The sequence below is a fragment of the Phocoena sinus genome, chromosome 4 (genome assembly GCF_008692025.1).
Source record: "Phocoena sinus isolate mPhoSin1 chromosome 4, mPhoSin1.pri, whole genome shotgun sequence".
Classification (NCBI taxonomy): domain Eukaryota; kingdom Metazoa; phylum Chordata; class Mammalia; order Artiodactyla; family Phocoenidae; genus Phocoena; species Phocoena sinus.
The window spans coordinates 138,125,036-138,149,627 of NC_045766.1; the positions used below are offsets into that span (position 1 = coordinate 138,125,036).

At 39.0% G+C, this 24,592-nt stretch overlaps 1 protein-coding gene across 1 annotated transcript in view; it reads left to right on the forward strand.

The window, feature by feature from the left end:
• DYRK1A (dual specificity tyrosine phosphorylation regulated kinase 1A) overlaps window positions 1-24,592 on the forward strand; it is a 144,168-nt gene that overhangs the window by 82,492 nt on the left and 37,084 nt on the right. Inside the window, 1 exon segment of the mRNA XM_032629509.1 lies at window positions 20,188-20,384. Within this exon segment, the coding sequence (XP_032485400.1) occupies window positions 20,265-20,384 (120 nt within the window). The 5' untranslated portion in view covers window positions 20,188-20,264.

Sequence of the window (24,592 nt, forward strand, 5' to 3'; positions counted from 1 at the left end):
TGAGGGATGGGAAGTGAAGAGAAGACACAGCTCCCCTCCACACCCAGTTTCTCTTTTCCTTGTCTTATTTTCTTCAGAACACTAATTGGACATTTTTTCTGATATTATCAAGTTCACTTATTGTCTCAGGGATCCTGCCCTCCCCCCACCAGCAATAAAATACAAACTCCAGGAAGACAGAGACTTTGCCCTTCATCTTCACATTTTTGGCCTTAATGCTGAGAACTTTATCTAGAACAGCACTGTCCAATAGAATATAATGTAAGCCACCTACGTAATTTAACTTTCTAGGAGTCACAGTTTAAAAAATAGAAAAAAGAATCAACATTAATTTTGGTAATATATTTTATTTTACCCAATATTATTATTATTTACCCAATATATATTATTTATTTAAAAATATTATTTTAAAGTTAAAAATTATTGAGAGTTTACATTCTGTTATTTTGTACTAAGTCCTTGAAATCTTGTATGTTTTACATTTGTTGTACATTTACAGCCCATCTCAGTTCCAGCCAGATGCATTTCAAGCACTGAGTAGCCCTACCTGTGATTAGTGGCTGCCATATTGGACAGCTTAGGTCTAGAGCATAGTAGGGGCTCAGTAAATTTTTTTTTTTTTTTTTTTTTTTTTGCGGTATGCGGGCCTCTCACTGTTGTGGCCTCTCCCATTGCAGAGCACAGGCTCTGGATGCTCAGGCTCAGCGGCCATGGCTCACGGGCCCAGCCGCTCCGTGGCATGTGGGATCCTCCTGGACTGGGGCATGAACCTGCGTCCCCTGCATCGGCAGGCGGACTCTAAACCACTGCGCCACCAGGGAAGCCCGCTCAGTAAATATTTGTTGAATGAATGAATTAGAAGATAGATTGGTTGTTAAGGGGGCATGTAGAATCCAGGAAGGATTTGGTTTTAACAGTAAGGAAATAGAGCATATTTATATGTTTGACAGAACTGGAAGGGAGAGGTAGATGATAATAGAGGGGCAGTTTGATGGAGGAAGTTCCCTGGAGGAAGGCCCCTGAGGAGGTGGTTGGAAATGGGGTCTAGCAGCCCAGGTAGGAAGGATGAGAGATGTTCTGCTATCTTACCTCTTTTGAAGAGGTATGTTCTTCAGTTATATTTTAGGAAACCCAAATCCAGTTTGATTAGCATAAATTTCTAATTGGAATTGTGTTATAGCTATTTCTTCCCCTCATTTTAGATATTAGATAGTTGAGAGTTATTTTAAAAAATCTTAAAAGTGGTTTCCCTAATGACTTAAAAAAATTGAATCATTATGTTGTACGCCTGAAACTAATATAATGCTGTATGTCAATTATACCTCAATTAAAATTTTTTTTAATTAAAAAAAGAAAGGAGGGCTTCCCTGGTGGCACAGTGGTTGAGAGTCCGCCTGCCGATGCAGGGGACGTGGGTTCGTGCCCCGGTCCGGGAGGATCCCACATGCCGCGGAGCGGCTGGTTCCGTGAGCCATGGCCGCTGAGCCTGCGCGTCCGGAGCCTGTGCTCCGCAACGGGAGAGGCCGCAACAGTGAGAGGCCCGCGTACCACAAAACAAACAAACAAACAAACAAAAAAAGAAAGGAAAAGAAAAACATCTTTTCACGTGGGAAGTGGGAAGAAGTGTTATTGACATGTATCGACATTCTTTCTTTGATGTCATTCGACTAGAAAAAGAAGTATTTTCTGTGTTAAAATTGATCAAATCTAGTTTTTAGCATTGTGATTATATTTATCTGCATTGTACATGTCTGAATATAAAATAAGGTTATTTCCCCCAAATTATTCCTCAGTCCTTACATACTTGAGTTCTTAAACAGTCTTTTGTATTGTCTCTTCTGTTAGGGGGTATACTATTACTGTTCATTACTTTATTTGAATAATACAGGTCTGTTTGAGGATGACATGTAAGCATGGGGAACTGCTTTCAGTAGTTTGGGATGCTTATGGAGATCGTTTGAGGTAACGAATCTGTTCAAAGTGAGGCAGAGAAATTTAACACAGATTTTTAAGGTCATGATCTCATGTTTTCAGGTGTTGATGTTGTAAATAAAACTTTTGAAGATCATTTTTTAAAGTATTGTAATAAGTAGAAATCGTGAATATACCCGTAGAATTAATGGAAAACATCAACTCTTCTAATTTAAAAAGTTTTTAATCTTACTGTTACTTGGGATAATATATCCAGTTATAGTGTCATACGGTCATTCAAAAAATGTTGCCTTTAAAACAGTTTAGAAGTTAAGATTGTGTGCTCTGGGAAACCTAGGTGACTTTAAAGGAAATCCAATGAGGACAAGAAACTGGTATTGAAGATTGGAAGTAGGCTTTTGACTATATCGTGATGGACACCTCCCATATATTTAGATAGATATGCTCAGGCACACCTCAGAGATACTGTGGGTTCGATTCCAGGCCACCACAATAAAGTGAATCACATGAAGTTTTTGGTTTCTCAGTGCATATAAAAGTTATGTTTACACTATACCGTCGTCTGTTGTGTTCAATAATAGCATTATGTCTTTTAAAAAAGTACATACCTTGATTTAAAAAATTCCAAAAAAACCCCAATTACAATAGTAACATCAGAGATCACTGATCACACATCACCATAACAAACGTAGTAATAATGAAAAAGTTCGGAATATTGCAAGAATTACGAAAATGTGACACAGAGACATGAAGTGAGCAAATGCTGTTGGAAAAATGGTGCCGATAGACTTGCTTGACTCGGGGTTGCCACAAACCTTCAGTTTGTAAAAATCACAATATTTGCGAAGTTCAATAAAGTGAAGCGCAGTAGAACAAGGCACACCTGTAGTCGTGGTCCGATTGGGAAATGTGAACTCTTCTTGCTTTGGGGACAGTCGTATATTCCTGACGGAGGTATGCTCAGGCAAATATGATGATGTCAAGGCTGGAAGTGACAGGGGAGATGGTTGTTCATGGGTGTTCAACCTTTTTTCTGCCCAAGCATCCAGAGCAGGTTAACACCTGTCAAAACAGAGGCTTTCTAGGAAAATGCTTCAGAGATGGGGAAGAAAGGAGGGTGATGTGTATATTTTGAAGAAGCCCCAAATAGATGGTGATACTTCCTCTGTATGTGACGCAGTAGGGTATGTGACGGGGTAGGGCTGTTGGTACAGGTGGCATGTTTTCCCCAATGTCACGTAGTTAACCTCTGAATTTGGACCAGCACTGTGGGCTTCTCCTCCCCAGGCCAATTTTTGTTTTTCTCTGCCACACTCTTTTCCTTCTCCTTTTATTGTTTTTGTACCCTTTTCTCCTTTCTATTCTCAATAAAGGTTTAACTGTCATGTGCTTGATAGCATGAAAACTGCTGAGATGTACTAGGAAGCAGTCTTTGACCAAGTCATTACATTTAAGAACATGTGTTCATTCAACCTAGTGCCCTTTTCAGACTTTCTCGTTGTCACCACTGTTTCCTAAGTCTCCTAGGCTCAAAACCACTGAGCCATTTTTGAAACTAGCTTGTCTCTCATCTTCCATCTTTAAACAAGTTTTTAAGTCCTGTCATTTCTATCCCGTGGTGTCTCTTCATACATCCTCCTTTTTTTTCCCCAACATTAATCTCGTAAAGCCTCTCACAGTCCTTTGCTCGGACTGTTGAAATAAGCCCCTAATTGATCTCTGCTTGAGGTTTCTCTCTGTTTCAATCCGTATTACACATCAATTATGATAAGCTTAAATAATAGAACATCTATTGAGCACTTACCATGTGCCAGATATTGTTTAAAACAGCAGTCCCCAACCTTTTTGGCACTAGGGACCGATTTCGTGGAAGACAATTTTTCCACGGATGGGGGGGACATGGTTCAGGTGGTAATGCAGCGATGGGGAGAGGCAGATGAAGCTTTGCTCGCTGGCCTGCCGCTCACCCGCGGCCGTGCGGCCCTGTTCCTAACAGGCTGCGGACCGATAATGGTCCGCGGCCTGGTGGTTAGGGACCCCTGGTTTAAAACATTGTCTTTAACTTTCATAATAGTCTTGAGGTTCAAGCACTGTTATTAACCTATTCTGCAGATGGAAAGGGAGGCAGAGATTGAATTATCCAGTCACTCAGTAGCTAGGTAGTAAGTGGCAAAATTGAATCCAGACACTCCAGAGTGTGTGTTTCTATAGTTGAAAACACAGCTGGAGTGGTGTCACTCCTGGCACCCTTTCTCTGGCACCCTCTTACCTATTTTACAAAATCCAAATCTCTTATCCTGGCAGAAAGACTCTTTGGTCCAGCCTGCCTTTCTATCTGTAACCTACTCCTCTGTCTATGTTCTCCAGCCAAACTTGAAGTGACATTTGCACCGCTGTCTGGAAGAGAAGTGGGAGTTGGTCGGGCAAAGTAGCGGAGTAAGGAGGGAGCGGAGGGTGCGCCTGGGAGAGCTGGGGCTGGAGCCCGAGGGAGGGCCTGCACAGGGTGAGGCTGCAGGTGAAGGTCGGTCTGGACTGTGGCCCACTTCCTGGTCTTGTCTTTTTCCACAGGACATTTTCGTGAGCTCTTCACAAGATTCATGGAGACTGAGAACTGGCTTTTTTAGGAAGGTACTTTTGTAAAGCTTGATGTGAAGTTTATCTGTTTTTCCTAGATTCCTTTTTAAATTCCCCTCTCTTCTGGCCACAGCCATCCATTTGGATGCATCCGTGCTGCATTTATTTTCACTTGAATTCAAGCAGGTTGTGCTTGGGAAGGACATTCTCAAGCAGGGTGCTCTTTCTCAGCCTCGATCTCTTTTCCCTGCTAGTTCAGTTTATCTTCACTCCTTGCAAGGGAAGACCTAGCAGTCTCGTCTTGTAGGAGGTGTTTCTCGTGTCTCTTGAGCACTTTCCCACTCTTTCTATCTTTGAGGCGTCCCCTGGTGAGGAGAGTGGACTGTGCAGAGCCTGGGTTGTGTTACCACTGACCAGCCATGAGCATGGGGCCACCACATTTAGGGCCCCTGTGCAGCTGCTGGACTTCAGTTTCTTTCTATGTAAAGTGTAACAGATGCTGTAATGATGCCACCTAATTCTTGGAGCTTTTGTGGATATGAGGCATACTGGAACCAAACTTGGCATGGAAGAAGGGTTTAATGAATGTTGTTACTATTTTTTACTTTTATTACTTTTTCTTTAGTTGTGAAAAACTATTGACAGAGCATTCTGGTAAAGGGTCATACAAACCTGCTTTATTCTTACTATTACTACTGAGGGTATTCTCTTTGGTTTAGAAAAATGTGCTTGTTTGAGAGGTAAATAATGAAATCTCATTGTTATTTACCTGTCGACTTACTTTTTGACTTCCAGTGAGTTTGGAAGTTTTCCCATATGCTTATTATTGGTTTGTGAGAATTGCATCTTTTGCCTTTTTTTGGGGTGTGGGGGCAGATCTTAGTGTTTTTAATTGTATCGTTAGAGAGCTTTATATATTTAAGGATATTGTATAACACTTTGGACAGTAACATTTTCCAGACTGTTTTCATTTGGCATGGAACTCAGATGCAGATTTTAAACACTTTTGCACAGTAGAAATGGAAGACGGAAAACTAATGATGAGCTCTAAAATGATGTATTTATTTGCTACATAAATATAGTTTTAATGAAGTGTTCCTTTTAAAAATATTATTACATTTTATAACCTCTGTGAACAGTTAACAGTTTGCTCAGTACTTAACTTTTAAAGTGTCTCTGGTCAGATAAATATCTTGCCTTTGGGGCATTTTGTAATGGAAAATCCCTGTATATATACAGTGTTCTAATTGGAATCACAAAGCCAAATGATTGCCTCATTGGATAATTTTAAGTGTTATGCTGCAATTCAATATAGGTACCCAACTAAGCACTTAACTAGATTTAAAAATATCTTGTATGTTTAACAGCTGTGTAGCTAGAACGAAAAAAGAGGGAGGAGAGGAGTTATGTGTATGTTCTCCTCTTTTCCGCCTGGGATCAGAGAAGGAGAGAGTTTTAAAAGTGTTTTTTTCTTTCTCAGCTGCTGTTGCTGTGCCTGCTTTGGGAGAAGGCAGAGGCAAAGATGAGGGAACGTATGGGGCAACTTTCTTTCCAAAGAAACTTTATGTGCCTGAAACTTAGTAGCATCTCCAGACACTTGTTAAAGTGGCATGGTTGTGGCATAGCTGAAGTGATGGCAGCCTGTGGTAGGTGACATTTCCGCCTGTGTTGTATTCCTAGCGGCCTCTCTCTGTGTTCTGATTCTTCTTCCTGGAGGGGAAGGCAGCTAAGCAGGCAGTGTTCAGCTTTTTAATAGCTTCATAATATTTTAGCTTTTAGTTGTGTTGTAATATGTGGTTTCTCTTCCTTTTGTACTTCCAGGTTTCTGGAAGGCAACTGTAGTGTTTATGGGCCCTAGCAAAGTCGTGGTCAAGAGATCTGAAGAAAAATCCTGGAATGGGGTTGGGGAGGGAGCATCTTTGGGTAATTCAGGTTTTATATGTATGAACATATTCATACATTATGTGTGTGTGTATGTATATACGTGTATATACTTTATGTGTGTGTATATATATGTACATATAAAACATTTAAAGTTTTTTTTAGATAAATAGTATTTTACTATGTTTTTGTATAGATTTTTTTAAAAAGGAAATAAATTAGAATCTAACCACCATTTATTAAAATGTGTCGTTTAAGCTCTAAACAGAGACTTTTGAGCACAACCTTTCCTTTCCTCTGGCAATGATCTGTGTAACATTTCAAATCCATGGCATTTTACAAAGGAAGGAATACTTTGTGTTTATGTGACTGGACAAGATGATGAACCATCTCATTTCACGTATGAGGAAACTGACTTATTTGTTACCATGCTGCATTTATGCAGGTGTTACAGCAAGCGAGAGGAAGTCTTAAATCCTAGTTCAGTGTATTTCTATGTAGCAAGCTTGAACTTTCCTGGTGTATTTCTCATTTTACCTGTTTTGTAAATGAATATGCTAAATTTGCCTGTTACAGAGGAATCTGAGATACGGAAAGCAGAGCTTCACAAAGGTGGTTATGAGCAGCTTGAGATCTACAGTTATCCCATCTGGATGGTTCCAGTGCTTTTCCTTAACTATCCCACAGATGACTGACCTGAGAGGAGGTGAATGAAAACCCCATCTTCCGACTGAAAATAGGAAGTGGCGTTCATTGAATGCACATGTCACGTTACTGCTGGTTAGGCTGACTTTAACTGTTTCATGCGTTGTCAGCTACCGCTAACCCTGTCTCAGGTGATTGTATTTGCTAAACCATAAATAAGGGTATGTGTCATCTGACATATACTAGTATGAGGAACAGCTGTCTGATAGCCTTGAGCTACACGATCACTGTTGTCCCTTCTCGTTGAAAGGCACGCTAGACTCTCAGATCTGGCTTACCGTCTAATTGAATGATGATAGTTCCTTAGCTTGCTTGAAAGAATTGTTTCTTGATTTTAACCAGTATAGTTTGTCAGTTTGAATGACTTACATCATTTTTGTAATACTTTCGGTATCGTTATTTATTTATGAAAGTTAAACTTACTGAAGGCCAGATGACTGCAGTGAACATGTGAATCCTTCAGTTAAACAAGCGTTTAGCATTTATACAAGCATTCTAGTCAGGACCCCAGTTATTTGCTCATTTTCTTTGTTATTAACCTGGATGCCTGGTAGAGCAACCAGCACTGTCCTGTGTAGATCTTCTAGATTCTTGAAAATACTTTTATTCTCACAGTGGTAGTAGATTTTTTTCTTTTTTTCGAATCTTGGTCTCCTTTAGCCTGATTAGTTACCTGTTGAATAAATCATGTTATTCTCATACTATGGCTAGAAAGAAATTTATGTAAATTAGGTCCTATATTTATAGGTGACACTGTTTCTGTACTGAGACACTGATATTGCCGGAAAAGGCTGCTGCAGCAGCTGTTGTCTCATTGCTGTTCCCTTGTGTTGAGAGCTGGATTTTGCTCGTTCAGAAGGCATCTTTTTTCTGTCCCTCTGCAGGGCTGTCCAGTGAAACAGCATCTAAAATTAAACCATCAGAAACAAGTTTGCTTTTTGTTTCCCAAAAGGACTGGAGTAGGGTTGGGTGGATAGGTTAGAGGCTATACAACTTTGAAACAGTTATGAGCCAACAAGGATCATGCAGCTACCATCATGAAGATAAACCGTTTTTTTAATCGTATTTCCCTCAAACTTAATTTGCCTCAAAAGCGTGTTTGTGAACATTTTGTTCAAGTGGCCATTATTTTGGTTGCTGTGTTAAGTGTGTTGCTTTCTTTAGCATGTAATTTTTCCAGTAAAATTTTAGTTTTAAGTTTTAGAAAAGTTTTGTTGAAGTCATTTACAATCAGTTACCAGTTAATCATACCTAAAATTCAGCAGCTTGTATGCTTGATTTATTGTAACATAGTAATCTTTTGTGTTGGCATTTCTAAATCTTCTCCTAATGGCAGATTCATATTTATAAATTTGTAAATGTCTGTGCTCGTTCTGTACTGTACAGTGATTGGTTAGGCAGCAGTTACAGCATGTCTACTGAATGTTGAGCACTGTTCTAAGTCCTAGGGATTCAGTAGTGAACAAAGCTGGAGGAGGGCAGGGGGAGTGTCCGTTTCAGTAACATTATTGCACTGGGAGGTGGACTGGCTTCTCATCCATATCAGTCACTAAGTAGCTACCAGGCCAAGGAAGAAAATCACTGATCTTCATTTTCTTCAAGTGGTTGGAATTGATCCCTTGAAAGGTTTAATCTCGCTTCTAAAATTTCTCTACGGAAATTGTGTATGTTTACTTGTCTTTTGTTTCAGCCCCACCCCCCCATTCCTAAAAATTAAGGGCTCAAAGGCTGCTTGGCACCTTGTTTCCTACTAAAGGGGGAAATTTTTTATTTAGATGGGCTTATGACTGATTAAACATTTTAATTTAATGGACAGTATAAGAAAAAAGGGATTTCTTTTTTTCCACTTGGAATTTTTTCATAGCTGCTGATAACCCATAAAATAACCAGGTAGTATTATCTGTTTTATTTATTTTTTTCTATTTAAACATATTTTATAATTTTAGAATATTGAGAGAAATATAAATTTACCCATATTATGTATTATATATACTATGTACAGTATAATAATTATAGAGTCTGGCAGCTGTCTCTTGAGTGATTATTTTAATCCTTTTTGTGTTCCAGATGCTATTATTAAAAATAAGTGCTTGACATTTTACTTCAGCTATAAGAATTTGGTTTGCCGTTAGTAACTGAAAGGGTAAAGGACCGTTTACTGTCTTACTTAGGGCTAAGTAAGATTTTCTGTGATCTAGTTGAGGATAATCCGTCCATCTGTCCATCCATCCATCCATCCATCCAGTCTTTCTCAGTGGTTGCTTGAGGGCTTACCACATGCATCCTTAAGTTATAGTGTCTTGTACTCTAGGCATGTGGGCTTCAGTAGTTGTGGCACACGAGCTCTGTAGTTGTGGCTCGCGGGCTCTAGAGCGCAGGCTCAGCAGTTGTGGCGTACCGGCTTAGTTGCTCCGCGGCATGTGGGATCTTCCCGGACCAGGGCTCGAACCCGTGTCCCCTGCATTGGCAGGTGGATTCTTAACCACTGCACCACCAGGGAAGCCCTGTTTCTTTGTTTTTAAATTGGCTGATTTTTCCCCCCCTTCCACAGTGTCTAGTCTCCTATTTAGTCCATTTAGTGAATTTTTCACTTCAATTATTTTTCATTTCTAGAATTTCTTTTTGGTTCCTATTTATGTTTTCCATTTATCTGTTAAGATTTGCTGTTTGTTCTTTTATTTTGTCCGTAATTTCCTTTATATTTTAAAAGATTTCTAATCTATTTTTTGTCTGCTCATTTCACTATTTCTGTCATTTCTGGGTCTATTAATGAGGTATTTTCTTCCTGAATACAGATCTCCTTTTCCTGCTTCTTTGTGTGCCTAGTGATTTTTGACTGGATATGGGCGTTAAGAATGCTAGGCTATTGAGCAACTGGGTTTTGTTGCCCTCCTTTTAAGAAGTGTTGAATTCTGTCCTGGTGGGCTGTTAGCTTACTTGTTGGTCATCTTGATCCTTTGAGGTTTGTTTCAGTCTCTGTTACAAGTGGAAGGCTGCCTTTTATAGGGCCAGTATAGCTTTCCTCCTAAAGTGTGGATTTTCTGGGGTCTCTGTTGAATGTCTGTGATGTTTGTCGCGGTTTCTCCACCCTAAGTGATTAGAACACTTAACTGTCTCCCAGTCCGGGGCGAGTTCTAGTAGTTGTTCAGCTTTCAGCTCCCTGCTGTTGCTCTTTGCGTGGCCTCATGGACCTTCACCTGATGATTGTGCAGCTTAGTATTTGGCCACACAGTCAAGGGCATCCCCAGGTATAGATGAATGGAGCTTCTTCTCTGCATAACTCCCTTATTTCTACTGCCTGCCCCACAGATTCCAGCTAGCTCAGCAGCCTTGAACTCTCATCTCTGTCTCTTCAGTTCAGTAAGACCCCTGTGTTCTGTTTGGGCCCCTCCCTGCACTGTACTCTGGAAATTGTCTCCAGATGGAAAGCCAGGGTGGCTATGGGGCTCACCAAGTTTGTTTCCCTTCTCTCGGTGATCAGTAGGCACACAAAGAAGCTGTTCTGTGCGGCCTGTTGTCCAGTGTCTGAAAACAGTCATTTCATCTGTTTTGACTAGCTTCGTAGTGGTTTGTTGTGAGTGAGGTAGTTCGGTACCAGGTGCTCTAAAATGGTCAGAAGTGGAAGTCTGATGTTATAGGCTTTAAAGAGAAATATTTTTATCCCTAAACCATTGTTACTTTTAACAATTTAATGCACAGATTTACTTAACATCTCATATTGATAAACCGAGCATTTGTTTAGGTCTTATATGAGCAACTTCATCCTGTTTGTAGACAATTGAATATGCTGTTTTGGCTATTAGGTTAAAGTGTGTGTGTGTGTGTGTGTGTGTGTGTGTGTGTGTGTGTGTGTGTACATGTACACATGCATTCTGTGGTGATACATATTGGCCACTAACTAGAGGGTAATAAGAAATCAGTTCATTTGTTTTTAAAATTAGATAATTTATAGAATCATAACATAGTTTCACCTTAATGTATATTTATTTAACACCTGTGGAGGCAGGCACTGTCATGTGCTTGGGATATAAAAGTGAGTAAGAGAAATTGACTGTCAGCAATAGATGTAGCCTGTGCTGTGATTAGACTGTTCTTTACTTCTGGCTCATGAGCCCCGATTTTATTTATTTATTTATATATTTATATTTTTATTTTTGGCTGTGTTGAGTCTTTGTTGCTGCGTGCGGGCTTTCTCTAGTTGCAGCGAGCGGGGGCTACTCTTCGTTGTGGTGTGCGGGCTTCTCACTGTGGTGGCTTCTCTTGTTACAGAGCACAGGCTGTAGGTGCACGGGCTTCAGTAGTTGCGGCACGCGGGCTCTAGAGCGCAGGCTCAGTAGTTGTGGCGCACGGGCATAGCCGCTCCGCGGCATGTGGGATCTTCCCGGACCAGGGCTCAAACCCATGTCCCCTGCATTGGCAGGCGGATTCTTAACCACTGTGGCATTTTAAAAATACTTCTTTCATCCTTACCCCCTTCAGCTTTCTCCCTCCCTTTTTGAACCATTTCTTCACCTTCTAAATATTCCTGATGGATTCAGTTCATTCTTTCACCGAACAAGTATTTATTGAATGCAGGCCACGTCCCAGGCACTGTTCTTAGTACTAATGATATCTTACTCGTGGACTTCCATTCAGTTACCCTCTTAATTTGTATTTTTCTTGCCAGCCATCATTAAAAGTGCAACTGGCTACTCCTTTAACGTTTTTCTTCTCTTTTGCTATGGGTATATCTTGTTGCTAGGGACCTTGGAGGTTTCTTCCCACTTAAGCTTGGTTGCCTTTCTGTCATTTCTTAGGGGATTCTGTCTCAGAAACTTGGCTTCGTAAAAGTTTCTGCATTTGAATGTCTTAGTTTTAATTAACTTGAATTATTCTCATTTTTCTTTGTTCTTTAATATTGTTCTGTCTCTTTAAAATCTAATGTGGATTAATACTGTCACAAGGATGGTCTCCTATCAGTATATTAATAAAAAAAAATTCAAGTTAGCTACAAGTGACGCTACATGTGGGTCTTATATCAGAGATAAATGATTGTTATTTTCACTCAGGGTCTTCTCCCAGGCTTTTCTGTTTGGTATTTCCTCTGTGTCTACTTCTGCCTCTGTCTTGCCGTCTCTCAGTCTCTGAGATCTGTTCATGGAATGTTTCTCTCTAGAATCAATGCTAATCTCTACTAGTGTTATGGTCTCTAGTTGTTAAAGTTTAGAACATAGTGAGGAAGCTGCTTCATTTTAAAAAATTTATTCATTTATTTATTATTTAGTTATTTTTGGCTGTGTTGGGTCTTCGTTTCTGCGCGAGGGCTTTCTCCCAGTTGCAGCAAGCGGGGACCCACTCTTCATTGCGGTGCGTGGGCCTCTCACTGTCGCAGCCTCTCGTTGCAGAGCGCAGGCTCCAGACACGCAGGCTCAGTAGTAGTGGCTCACGGGCCCAGTTGCTCCGCGGCATGTGGGATCTTCCCAGACCAGTGCTCGAACCCGTGTCCCCTGCATTGGCAGGTAGATTCTCAACCACTGCGCCACCAAGGAAGCCCGCTGCTTCATTTTAAGTAAACTATTTACCAACATTTTTTATGAACTTTTAAAATTTATGAAGATATGCTTATGGTTTAAAAGATCCATAGAGTTCAGAAGGATATAAAAAATGAAGACAGGACCTTACATGCATCCTTTTCTCTTCTCCAACTTGCCTTTTATACTATTTGGCAGCAATTTAAAATATTACATTGGAGTTGAACTCCAAGAAATGATTTTGAAGCAGAAACTAACACCATTGTAAAGCAATTATACTCCAATAAAGATATTTAAAAAAAATAATTTTGAATTAAGTTTTATAAGTTTATCATTAAATAAAATATCTGCTATTGCAAACATGTATTTATGATACATTCTTGGGCTAAAATATTTTTAATTTAGTTGAATAAGGGTTATATATAATATGGCAGATACAGGTTAAACCATATGTAATTGCTGTTTTGTAGGCCAAAGGAGGTCTAATATCAGCAATTTCATATAGTTCAGCCTAATTCTTTATCATCGTCTCTGTTATAGGATGAACTGAGTCTATTTCCTCATTAACATTTAGATTTAAAAAGGAAGATGGGAGCTTCCCTGGTGGCGCAGTGGTTGAGAGTCTGCCTGCCGATGCAGGGGACACGGGTTCGTGCCCTGGTCCGGGAAGATCCCACATGCCGCGGAGCGGCTGGGCCCGTGAGCCGTGGCTGCTGAGCCTGCGCGTCCGGAGCCTGTGCTCCGCAATGGGAGAGGCCACAACGGCATGAGGCCCTTGTACTGCAAAAAAAAAAAAAAAAGGAAGATGGAAACTTTAGAAAGAATAAAAACCATGGTGATTTGCTTAATTATAAAATCAAGTTGACCAGAAATTCCCATATTTGTCTTCTTGGAGTCTTATTATAGGAGAGGAATGAATGAGTGAATACCTTAAATACTTTCTGGCATTGTGGGAGGAAACTAAACTTGAGTCTCTTTCTGGATTTCACACGCAGCAGTTGAGCTAAGAAAGGAGGCAGTGAGCATGTGGCAGACACCACCTATACACCAGGCCTTAGTGCTAGAAGCTTAATCTTCCTTTCACTTCGCTAAGTAACTGGTAGTGTTACTAAGTGGTTATAATAGATTTTATAGTAAACAGATGGTATTGTAAATAGCTTTAAAAAAAAAATCCCACAGGGATTTCCCTGGTGGCGCAGTGGTTAAGAATCTGCCTGCCGATGCAGGGGACACAGGTTCGAGCCCTGGTCCTGGAAGATCCTACAGGCCACGGAGCAACTAAGCCCATGCGCCACAACTACTGAGCCTCTGTGTCTGGACTACTGAAGCTCACGCGCCTAGACCCGTTCTCCGCAACAAAAGAAGCCACCGCAATGAGAAGCCTGTGCACCGCGACAAAGAGTACCCCCGCTCGCCGCAACTAGAGAAAGCCCACGCTCAGCAGCGAAGACCCAGTGCAGCCAAAAAAAATCCCACAAGTGAAAAACATAGTTGTTTCTTGTTGACCCACATTTAGATTACCTGCAGCAAATTTTAAAGGAAAATCAGATTCTTTGTCACCTACCATACCACTCTTAGGATGGAATGTGTTTTTAGTCTTTAAAAGAAAAAACAACCTACAAACCCCAAAATGTGGGGGGAAAAGCCTTACGGTGTATTGTGTAGTCAGAATATAGCCTGTTTTTGGACTCTGTGCTACTTGCATTAGTTGGAAGGTAGCTTTCTTAAGATGAGCAGTTAAATTTTTTTATGTTATTCAAAGCAGCATTGGCATCATTTGGTGGCTTGTTAGACTCTCAAGCCTACTACTAGATCTACTGAGTCAGTCTGCAGTTTTAACAAGATTCAAAGGCAATTTGTAAGCACGTTAAAGTTTGAGACTCACTGTTACAGATCTTGGGTGGCATTGTCACCCCCACAAAACAATGCCTTAGTTACCCCTCAGTGAGTGCTTGTTGAATTTAGTGCATGTAATTGACTAGATCTAGATTCAGAAAATGAAACAAGTATTTTAGGAGGATAGTTGTAACAGTAATAATCAAGCAGCAGCTATCCAGTTCATTGTATTTCTTTCATGGCTGTCTGGATATCAAAAAGTTATTGATCCGTCACCCAAAATGTATTCTTGAGTCTGATTCTACTGATGCTGGATGATTAGTCACTGTCTTGTGATTGTGTGTTTGTGGTGTGTGTGTGTGTGTGTGTGTGTGTGTGTACATATGCAAGTCAACAATAGTATACAAATTAAAGGAGTAATTAGATTTTGGTGAGTCAAGGATATATAATCCATATTGTAATGTATAAGATAACTTAAAAAAAATAATCTGCGTGCAAGGAGGGCATATAAAGTTTAATCCAGCAGAAGGTAAGAAAGGAACATAAAACAGTTGGAATAAGTATAGAAAGGTTATTAGTGTTCATACATGAATTAAACCCAACTACATACTGTTTAACAAGAAACAAACCTAAAATATAAGGAAACAAAGGTTGAAAGTAAAAGGATGAACAAAAGACATACCATGCGAAGATTAAGAGGTAGGCTTGGTGTAGTCATGCTAATGTCAGACAAGGTGAAAAGCATTATTGGAAACAAACAGGGGCAGTTTTTAATGATAAAAGGTCTTATTCATCAGGAAGGTATAAAAACTTTCAATTTATGTAATGCAGTACATGACCTAAATGGGAGATTTTTAATATACCTCTCTGGCTAACCGATGGAGTAAGATAAGTACAGAAATAGAAAATACAAGTAAAAGAGGAATACTTAATAAAATTAATAAACCTTTGATTAGACTGATCACAAAGAAGAAAAGAGAAGGACTTTTTAACCAATCTTGGGTGAAGGGGCTGTCACTACAGTTATGTCTACATTGATCGAAAAGCTTATAAGAGAGGGTATTATGAGGAAGTTGATAACGATGCATTTGAAATTTAGACAGAGTAAACATAGTATTGGAAACATATAGCCTACCAAAATAGACGCACCAGAAAATGTAAAATCTGAATAGTCATAGTTAAGAAATTTAATTGAAAAACCTACCCACAAGGAAAGCTGCACATCCAGATGATGTCACCAGTGAATTTACTACAAACGGATAATCATGACCAAATTGTATTCCAGGAATGCCGCAGTTGATTTAACATTCATAGACCAATCAGTGTATTTCACCACATTAACTAAATAAATAAGAAAACGCATGTCATTTCAGTGGAGTTCAGAAAAAGCATTTAATAAAATTCAGCATCAGTTCATGAGAAAAAGGTTTTAGCACACTGGGGCTAGAAGGGAACTTCGTTAACCTGGGAGTGGTTATCAGTTAAATACCTAGAGCAACCACAATACTGGAGAAACACAGAAAGCTTTCCTTCTGAGATTGGGTGTGAGACAGCAGAACCTGTACCTCCTCCTCTAATCACCGCTGTACTGAAGGTGGCAGCAAGTAGAATAAGGCAAAGTGAAGAATAAAGATTGGGAAGGGGGAAAAAGAAGACTGTTCAAGTGCTCGGTTGTGCTAGTAGCTACTTACTAGACAGTGCAGATAAATCCATCACTGCAGAACTTTCTGTTGGACAGCGCTGTTCCAGACAATGCAGTTTCAACCAAAATCCCAGCATGCGTTTATTTGTCTTGGTGAATTTGATGAGCTAATTCTGAAACATAGACACAAAGAGGGCTAAGAATAGCCAAAACATTCTTGTAGAAGAAAAAAATTCTTTACTACATGAGAGCTTTTCATGAGAGCTTTTCTGAAGCTCTCATAATTTAGACAATATTTGGTTCTTACACAAAGATGTAAGAAATCTAGGTAAGTCTTTATCCAGCATAAGAGAATAAAGAATCCGAAAACAGATCCAAGTATGTATGAGTATGTGATTTTTGATAAAGTTGACATTACAGGGCATTGGGGAAACTTTCCTTTTAATAATTGGTTCTGGGTTAACTGGATGTCTATTTTGGGGGGAAATGAAACTTGATTGCTATCGGAAACACAAATCAGATCCAAGAGCACTGCCCATCTTTAGATGTGAATGGTAAAACCCAACTTCTGGAAGATAACATAGAATTTCTTCATGACTTTGGTATAAAGGAAAGATTTCTTAAACAGAGACACCAAAAGTACTAATTTTAAACCAAAAGTTGGTAACATTAAGAGATTGTGTTCATCAAAAAATACCATTAAGGGACTTCCCTGGTGGTGCAATGGTTAAGAATCCACCTGCCAATGCAGAGGACATGGGTTTGAGCCCTGGTCCGGGAAGATCCCACATGCTGCAGAGCAACTAAGCCCACGAGCCACAACTACTGAGCCCGTGAGCCACAACTGCTGAAGCCCATGCTCTGCAACAAGAGGAGCCACCGCAATGAGAAGCCCATGCACCGCAATGAAGAGTAGCCCCCGCTTGCTGCAACTAGAGAAAGCCCGTGCACAGCAACAAAGACCCAACACAGCCAAAAAATAAATAAAATAAATTAGTTAATTTAAGAAATACCATTAAGAGAGTAACAGTGTAAACCATCTATAACCAATAAGGGGCTTATATCCAAAATATGTTAAAAAATCTAATTGTTTTTGGCTTTAGATATTTGTAAGAAAAAGACTGTTGATAGAAAAATTGAAAAACAGTCTGAATGGGCATTTCACCTAAGTGGATACCCAAGTGGCTGATAAATGAAAAGATGCTCATAGTCACGAGGAAAATACACATTAAAATCACAGTGGAGTACACACCTACTGCAGTGGCTGAAATTAGAAATACTGATGGTTCCAAGTGTCAGCGAAGGAATGGAGCACAGGGAATTTTCATAAACTACTAGGGAAGAAATAGGTTGATTAAACAAAAAACTGGAAAAAAACCAACAGAACAGCATCTCTGTATATACTGAAAATCACTTAAGAATCTTCCTAGTGGCAGTATGCGTAATAGCTCTGAACTGGAAATAATCCCGTGTCAATCAAAAGTAGGGTGGATAAAGTAATGATAATGAACAAGCTACAGCTCATAAGCCTAACATTAAGCAAACAAATTCATTTATATAAAGTTAAAACGAATCTGTTTTTGGAGGTCAAGATACTAGTGACTTTTAGGGATGAGGGAGTTAGGTATTGATCGGGAGGCGTCGTAGAGTAGTGGTGCGGGGTTTCTGGAATGATGGCAAGTTTTATTTTTCTTGTCCCACAGGTTCAATTGATGATAATTAAGCTATATACTAATGACTTTTTTCTATGTATTATAACAAATAAGTTTAAACACAATATGTAATAATGACATTGATGATAGAAACAGAAGCTTGTATTTTTTAAAAAGTGCATGTTATATACCAGGTTCTATTCTGCATGTCAACTTGTGGTATCTCGTTTAAACTTTATAACAATCCGAAAGGAACAGGGTTAGTGTAATAATACCTCTGCTATAGGTAGGGAAACTAGGACCCAGAATGGTTAAGTCGTTTGCCATTCAGAGCCTTAGTCTTTTTACTATTTATTTATAAAAGTTATTTATAGATCAAGGACCCCAATTCTTTTCATATACATTTATATTTATATTCCTTCCCAGTCTTTTGTGTTTTTAACATGCAGATTTCACACACACACACACACACACACACAGTTATTTGACAGTTAGGTTTCCAATTTTTTGCTGTTGTAAACAATACCAAAATAAACATTCTTCCCTTACTATTTTTGTGCACATCATTTATTATTTCCTTAGGATACATTTTTTTTTCACTGAACAAAGTTGCTCTATGGAATTGGATTAACTGAATGTATTTTTAAATTATGAATAATGAAATGTTTAGAGAAGTTATCCCATCTATCATCGTAGGAACATTGTACTTATCCAGCAGATATTTATGAATCATATACTCTGGGTCAGTAAGGACTGCACGCTGTAATGGAGGGAGATAGAAGCTAAGGTCTAAAAACAACGCTAAGTAGGGGGTGAAGACTTGAGATTTGCGCCTTAGAAAGGTCACTCTAGCCATCTTATTGAAGAAATGCGGAGTTGCACATGGGCAAAGTAAAGAGAGAGAGATCTGTTAGGAATCTATTTTAGCCATCTAAGTGAGGCATGGGGTTATGGAAATGAAAAGAGGAGACTGAGCGTTCTATGGGAAGTAGAATCAGTGAGATTGGGCTTCCATTTGCACAAGGCCGTCTGTGGAGGAAACGAACTTGAACGTGACTCTCAGAGCTTTGATTCTGGTTGACTGGGTAGAAGACAGTGGCGTAGTGGCGTTTGCTGTGTAGGATATAGAAGTGGAACTTATATTTTTGGGGGGGGAATTGAGCTTTGTTCTCTTTAGTGTGCAGAATCTGTGCAACATTCAGGTAGAGATTGTATGCTCCAGAAGAAGGGTACTCGCCCCATCTTCCTTCCCCATCTACTGTACCGTGCAGTAATTGCAGTTGATATTAAGCCATCTACTAATTGCCGGAGCCATTCTGAGTACTTTACATGTATTAAAGCACTTAACCTTCACCACAGCTGTTTGAGGTAGATATTATTATCATTATCAGGAAATTAGGTGTGCAAGGCCACACAGCTGGTAAGCGTGAAGCTGAAATTTCAAACTACAGCAGCCTGGCTAGGAATCTGTGGTCTTCACTTTGGGGCCAGCGCCGTTGTGTGTTTCAAAACAAGCTGACTTTAGAAAAATTACTCTGGTGCTGAACAGTGTAGTGTGTTGTGTGGTGAGAGTTTGCTGGTTTACTCAGGAAGACGGGCACATGTATTCTGGGCCAGTGTTGGTTGACCAGGGTTTTGTGCTTTGTTTTCTGGCTTTAGTCTGTGATTGCAAATTTGCAGATTTGGTTGAATGTAAGAAGAAAAGCCTTTTTCTTTTCCTAAAGAAAAAATAACTTTTATTAGCTAGCTACCAAATACTTTTAGGACCAAAATGTTAATTTTCCATTTCTACTATGAAAATCATGACCATGGTCCCAGCCTTCCTGTGGGATAATAATTGATTGTTTGTTTTTGTGGCAAGCTTGCCTGGTCTAGGCTCTCTTAGGACTGTGTCAGAAGAGTCCAGAGGAATACAGCCTGTGAATTTGTTTCCATGTATTGTACGCTCAACTTTTAATTACCTGTGTCAGTGGTGAGCACCATTAGGACACATTTTTCACCTGGTTTGGGGGATGCTAGGGCTGTTGATTGCCATACACCTGACAAAGCGGCATCTTGGCAGTTTTCCTTTGAATTGATTTTTGAAGAGCTGATCCACTGAACAGGCCCTTTACAGGAATTCAGAGATTACTTTTGCAACTTGTGGTTCTCAATTGATGCAAATCTCATGTAAAAATAAGTATGAAAGGTTGTTTCCATTGCTTTACAAAAAGATTTACTTAAGATTTTCTCTTAAAACAGACTTGTAGATATTCATTTAAATCACTATTATATTTTATACTGTTTATTGTACAACAGTTGTGTTGAGTGTCATACCCGTGTTTGCAGTTTTAAAGGTTTTTAATATTATTGAACATCCTAAAGTCCTTATTTAAAGAACTATCAGATAAGTCAAAAGATACAAACATTGGGATATGAATGCATCCTTTAAACCTCACTTATTATCTTCTCGTAGGAGGAGAGACTTCAGCATGCAAACCTTCATCTGTTCGGCTTGCACCGTCATTTTCATTCCATGCTGCTGGCCTTCAGATGGCTGGACAGATGCCCCATTCACATCAGTACAGTGACCGTCGCCAGCCAAACATAAGTGACCAACAGGTTTCTGCCTTATCTTATTCTGACCAGATTCAGCAGCCTCTAACTAACCAGGTAAGTTTATGACATATCAGAAATGATTTGTTGGGATGGTAATTTATTCATTAAAATGGTAAAGTAGTAAATAGGCAGAATGCCTTAATGATTTTCAGTTTACATGTCACATGGGATTCCAGGTTGACAGAATATGATATTAAGGAGTTTGCGTTTAAGAGTTTGTTGGGGGCTTCCCTGGTGGCGCAGTGGTTCAGAGTCCACCTCCGATGCAGGGGACATGGGTTCGTGACCCGGTCCGGGAAGATCCCACATGCCGCGGAGCGGCTGGGCCCGTGAGCCATGGCCGCTGAGCCTGCGCGTCCGGAGCCTGTGCTCCACAACAGGAGAGGCCACAACAGTGAGAGGCCCGCGTACCGCAAAAAAAAAAAAAAAAAAAAAAAAAAGAGTTTGTTGGTTTTTTTGGTTTTTTCTATGTATTTCACTTTAATTAGAAAAACACTTATAAACATAACCACATTCTCTCATTCTGCGATGGGGGAAAAGTTACTTCTAAAGAATATTAGTTAAAATAAAAGAACTTAAACCTTATTTTTATGGGAAGGCGGTTAAGTAGAAAAATATAAGTTATAGGAAAACAAGTCGGATTCCATTATAGGAAACTTAAAGAGGTGATTCTACACTGTTATAAACTACTTTAGTACACATTTATAAAAATAAATATGAAACTCCTTAAAATTAAAAAGAAAAAAATGTAAATTAATCATGCTGCTCATTCTAATATTCAGACTGGAGATTCAGCAGTTTTCCGTAAGACGGATAGTGTAAAGTGAATAAATGCTGAAATCTCTTGATGTACATACACATATGCATGTGTGTATGTGTGTATTTTTAATATCTTCCTGAATTTAACTGCGTCCACCATGTTGATTTTTGATTTCGGGAGTTTTTTTTTTTTTACTAGCTATAGTTGTGGTAAAGTTTCTTTCTCCACTGAGACTGTGTGTGATGAGTGCTGAAAATGGCTGTTTTTCCATGTATTCAGGAATTTGGTTTGTCACTGTTTAGGTCTTTCAATATGAACAAAAACAGAAAATTTCAAAGTATTTCTTATACTGGATTATTTGAAGGAAATGTGTTTTCTCTAATTCAGTAATACCTGGTTTTAATGAGCTGTTGGCTACAGTTAAGTAACATCATTATTTGAGGACACCCTTGTATATGTTATAATAAGATCTTGTGAATAGTTGAACTGACTTTACATTTATAAAATTATATAGCATGTGAATAACATTCACAGTTAAATAGTAAGATAAATTATGACAGGACATAAGAATTTGTTTTATGCAGTAAATGGAGAAGTTGTATGTTTGAGAATTGGAGCAGTTGGTCAGAATTGGAAAGTGTTTAATTGTGTACCAGAAGAAAATTCTCTGGACATCCAAAAAGTAGTAATAGCACAGTCTTTGCACTGTACTTTTAAGAAACAAAGTATGTTTGGATTCATTTTCCCGCTTGTTCAAAAGCAGCCTATCAGGTAGGGTGTCTGTTTTTAGTCTGTTTTTACAGCTGAAGGGATTGAGCTCCCATTTGTGACTTCTCTAAGTATGTAGGCAGTAGACTCTGGGGCCCAGCCCAGGCTTCTTTCTTCTTAGATACAGTGCTTTTTCAGTTGTAACACCTGGCATCTAAGGAGGGCTAGGGAAAAAAATCCAGTCCTCTCAAGTTATTTTATGTTTGTATTATTGTCGTAGGTAATTTAGTTAACAAAGTACCTATTTTTAGATACAGCTAACATCTTATTTGAGGGTTATTTTCAAATAAAAGATAAGTTACTTAGTATTTCCATTGTAAGCTGTAAAATATTTTAAAAGATTCATATGATGTAAAAAGACTGTCTTTTAAGTAATAGTATTCAGCCAGATACTTCTGCCAAACTCCAGAAATTTTGGAACCTTAATAAGGCAGTCAGATTAAAAGCTTACTTATAACTGAAGTGTGAAGCACTGAAACTGTGCACTGATGTGGCGTGGTCTGCCAGTCATAAGACATGGGCTCCAGGTCTTGACTCATGATCTGGTGTGTGACTTGAGTCAGGTCACATGGACCCTTCTCTCTGTTCCTTGAATGTAAGATTGAGACCTTAGACTAGACCCTCCAGAAGAGTACTCTCTAGCTCTAAACTTCTGTAATTTCATTATTCAGTTTCCATAATCATCCTATCCAGTGCCTTTTAAGTAAGGTTTATTGTACAAGTAAATTGAAAGGAGATAACGTTTTATTTCTGGTAGTTAATCTTTCTTGTGTGTGTTTCATGTGAGTTTAAATACAGTTTTGTTCAAAAGATAAATGAAGTAAAAGCAAATGTAGAAAAGTATGATTGATGTTCAGAATGCTGAGTCTCTCTGGGCTGTTAACAGTTTTCACAGTACCTTTCATGGTTCTTAAGCTATGTACTCTGGATATGTGTTACATATGCTATTCAACTTTATTAATAGCTCTCAAAATAGTAAGAATGGCAGGACATGGTGTTTCTCATTCTCCACTGTATATATGAAAATATGAGGTAAACATAAATAAAATGGGTGGAATAGGTATTATTAAACTAGAAAACAATTTTTAAATAAAGTCCTGGTACTTAACACTATGGAATCTTTTCAAGAAAAAAAGATTGTTTTAGCTCTTGTAACTTCTCTAAGCAGGAGGTGTGAACTACTGCCTTTTTTTTTTTTTTTTTTGGCTTTGTGATCTGTGTCATCATCACACAGAAAGGTCAAGAGATAGGAGCGTTGGGGATGTGACTTTTTTTTGGCTCCCGGAGCCTTAAGGCTGAGGTGGCAGGAGAATAGCTCAACAACTTTGCCTTTTCAGCAAGGGCGTTGGGGGCGGTGTGGAGGCCGTGGTGGGACTGGCTACCTGCAGTGGCTCAGGGAGCCCCTGGGTCCTCTGAACGCTGTGGGACTTCTGCCCGGCTGCGCAAGGGAAGGAGGGAGCTTGCTATGTTACGTTCTCCTGACTGTGTGACCATAAGAAGTTGGAAGTGGACAAAGTGTCAAATGCTTAGGGCTAGCTTGAGTCTTAGTATATAGATTTGTCACTGAGTGTGTATTTGGACAAGTTAATTTTCTAATTCTGGATTGGTGCTTATGGCACCACAATAATGAAAAACAGAAAGTTTGGTTGCCTAACATGAAATCACAATGAAAGTTTGTGAAGGAAGAGTTGTTTAGTTTGTCGAAATTAATTTGTTCTTTCCATATATTTTGAGTGCCTAGCCTGCACAAGGCACTATTTGAAGCACTGAAATACAGCCTGATCTAAAGGCCAGTTTTTGTGGGTGGAATTCATCTGGTTTATATATACAGATGCCCCTGAAATAGTAACTTCTGTTGCCAGAAGAATATAAGAAAAGTAATGTATTTAGAATTAGCTAATTGATTTGGCCTTTTAGGTAGCTTGGCTAATTGTGGAAGAGGTTAGCAATATTGTGTGACATGCCAAGGCCATAGCACACACTCATATATTGAGTGCAGAAAAAGATTGTTAGGCAAAATTACATTCATATCCAATTTCATGCATGTCCTATGTACATTTAATTTTTTTTTTGATTGTGGGATTTTGGTGTTTTAAGTGAGCATAATTACTCATGGAAAGATGTAGGCACTAGTCACATTTTTTCCAATGTTTGAAATACCAGTGGAATTGTAAGTGGGCAAGTTAAAAAAGCATATTTACAGTTTTGAACATAATTAATTGTAATAAATGCATATGTTTATTTTATTGGTGTTTATTATGCATGACTCAATTATTTTGTCCAACAAATAGCCTAAAAATGATTCAACGAGAGGATAGACGAGAGACCTAAAATTAACAGGGAGCTCCTGGCCCAGTGCTGTGGTTCAGATCATAGGCTTAGGTGGGAGACTGCCTCAGTTCTCATCTCTGTTATTTACTGGCTCTAAGACCTTGGTCAAGTAACTTTACATCAGACTCAGATTTCTCATTTGTAAAATAGTGACAGGAACTTAACGTTACTTATTCTCATGAGATTGTTGAGAGGATTACATGAGAGAGTAAAAATCTGCATACTCAAAGCATAGTGTATAGCAAATATTTGCTGCTATAATTATTATTTATTATTAACTACTTAAGTAATTCAGTTGTTTCTAGCAGTAGTTATACCTTCTGTCAACTCTTGTGGCAAAGGTAAACAAGTATTTCACTGGTTCAGGTTTCGTGAAACCTCACGGTGAGGCTACACTCCAATA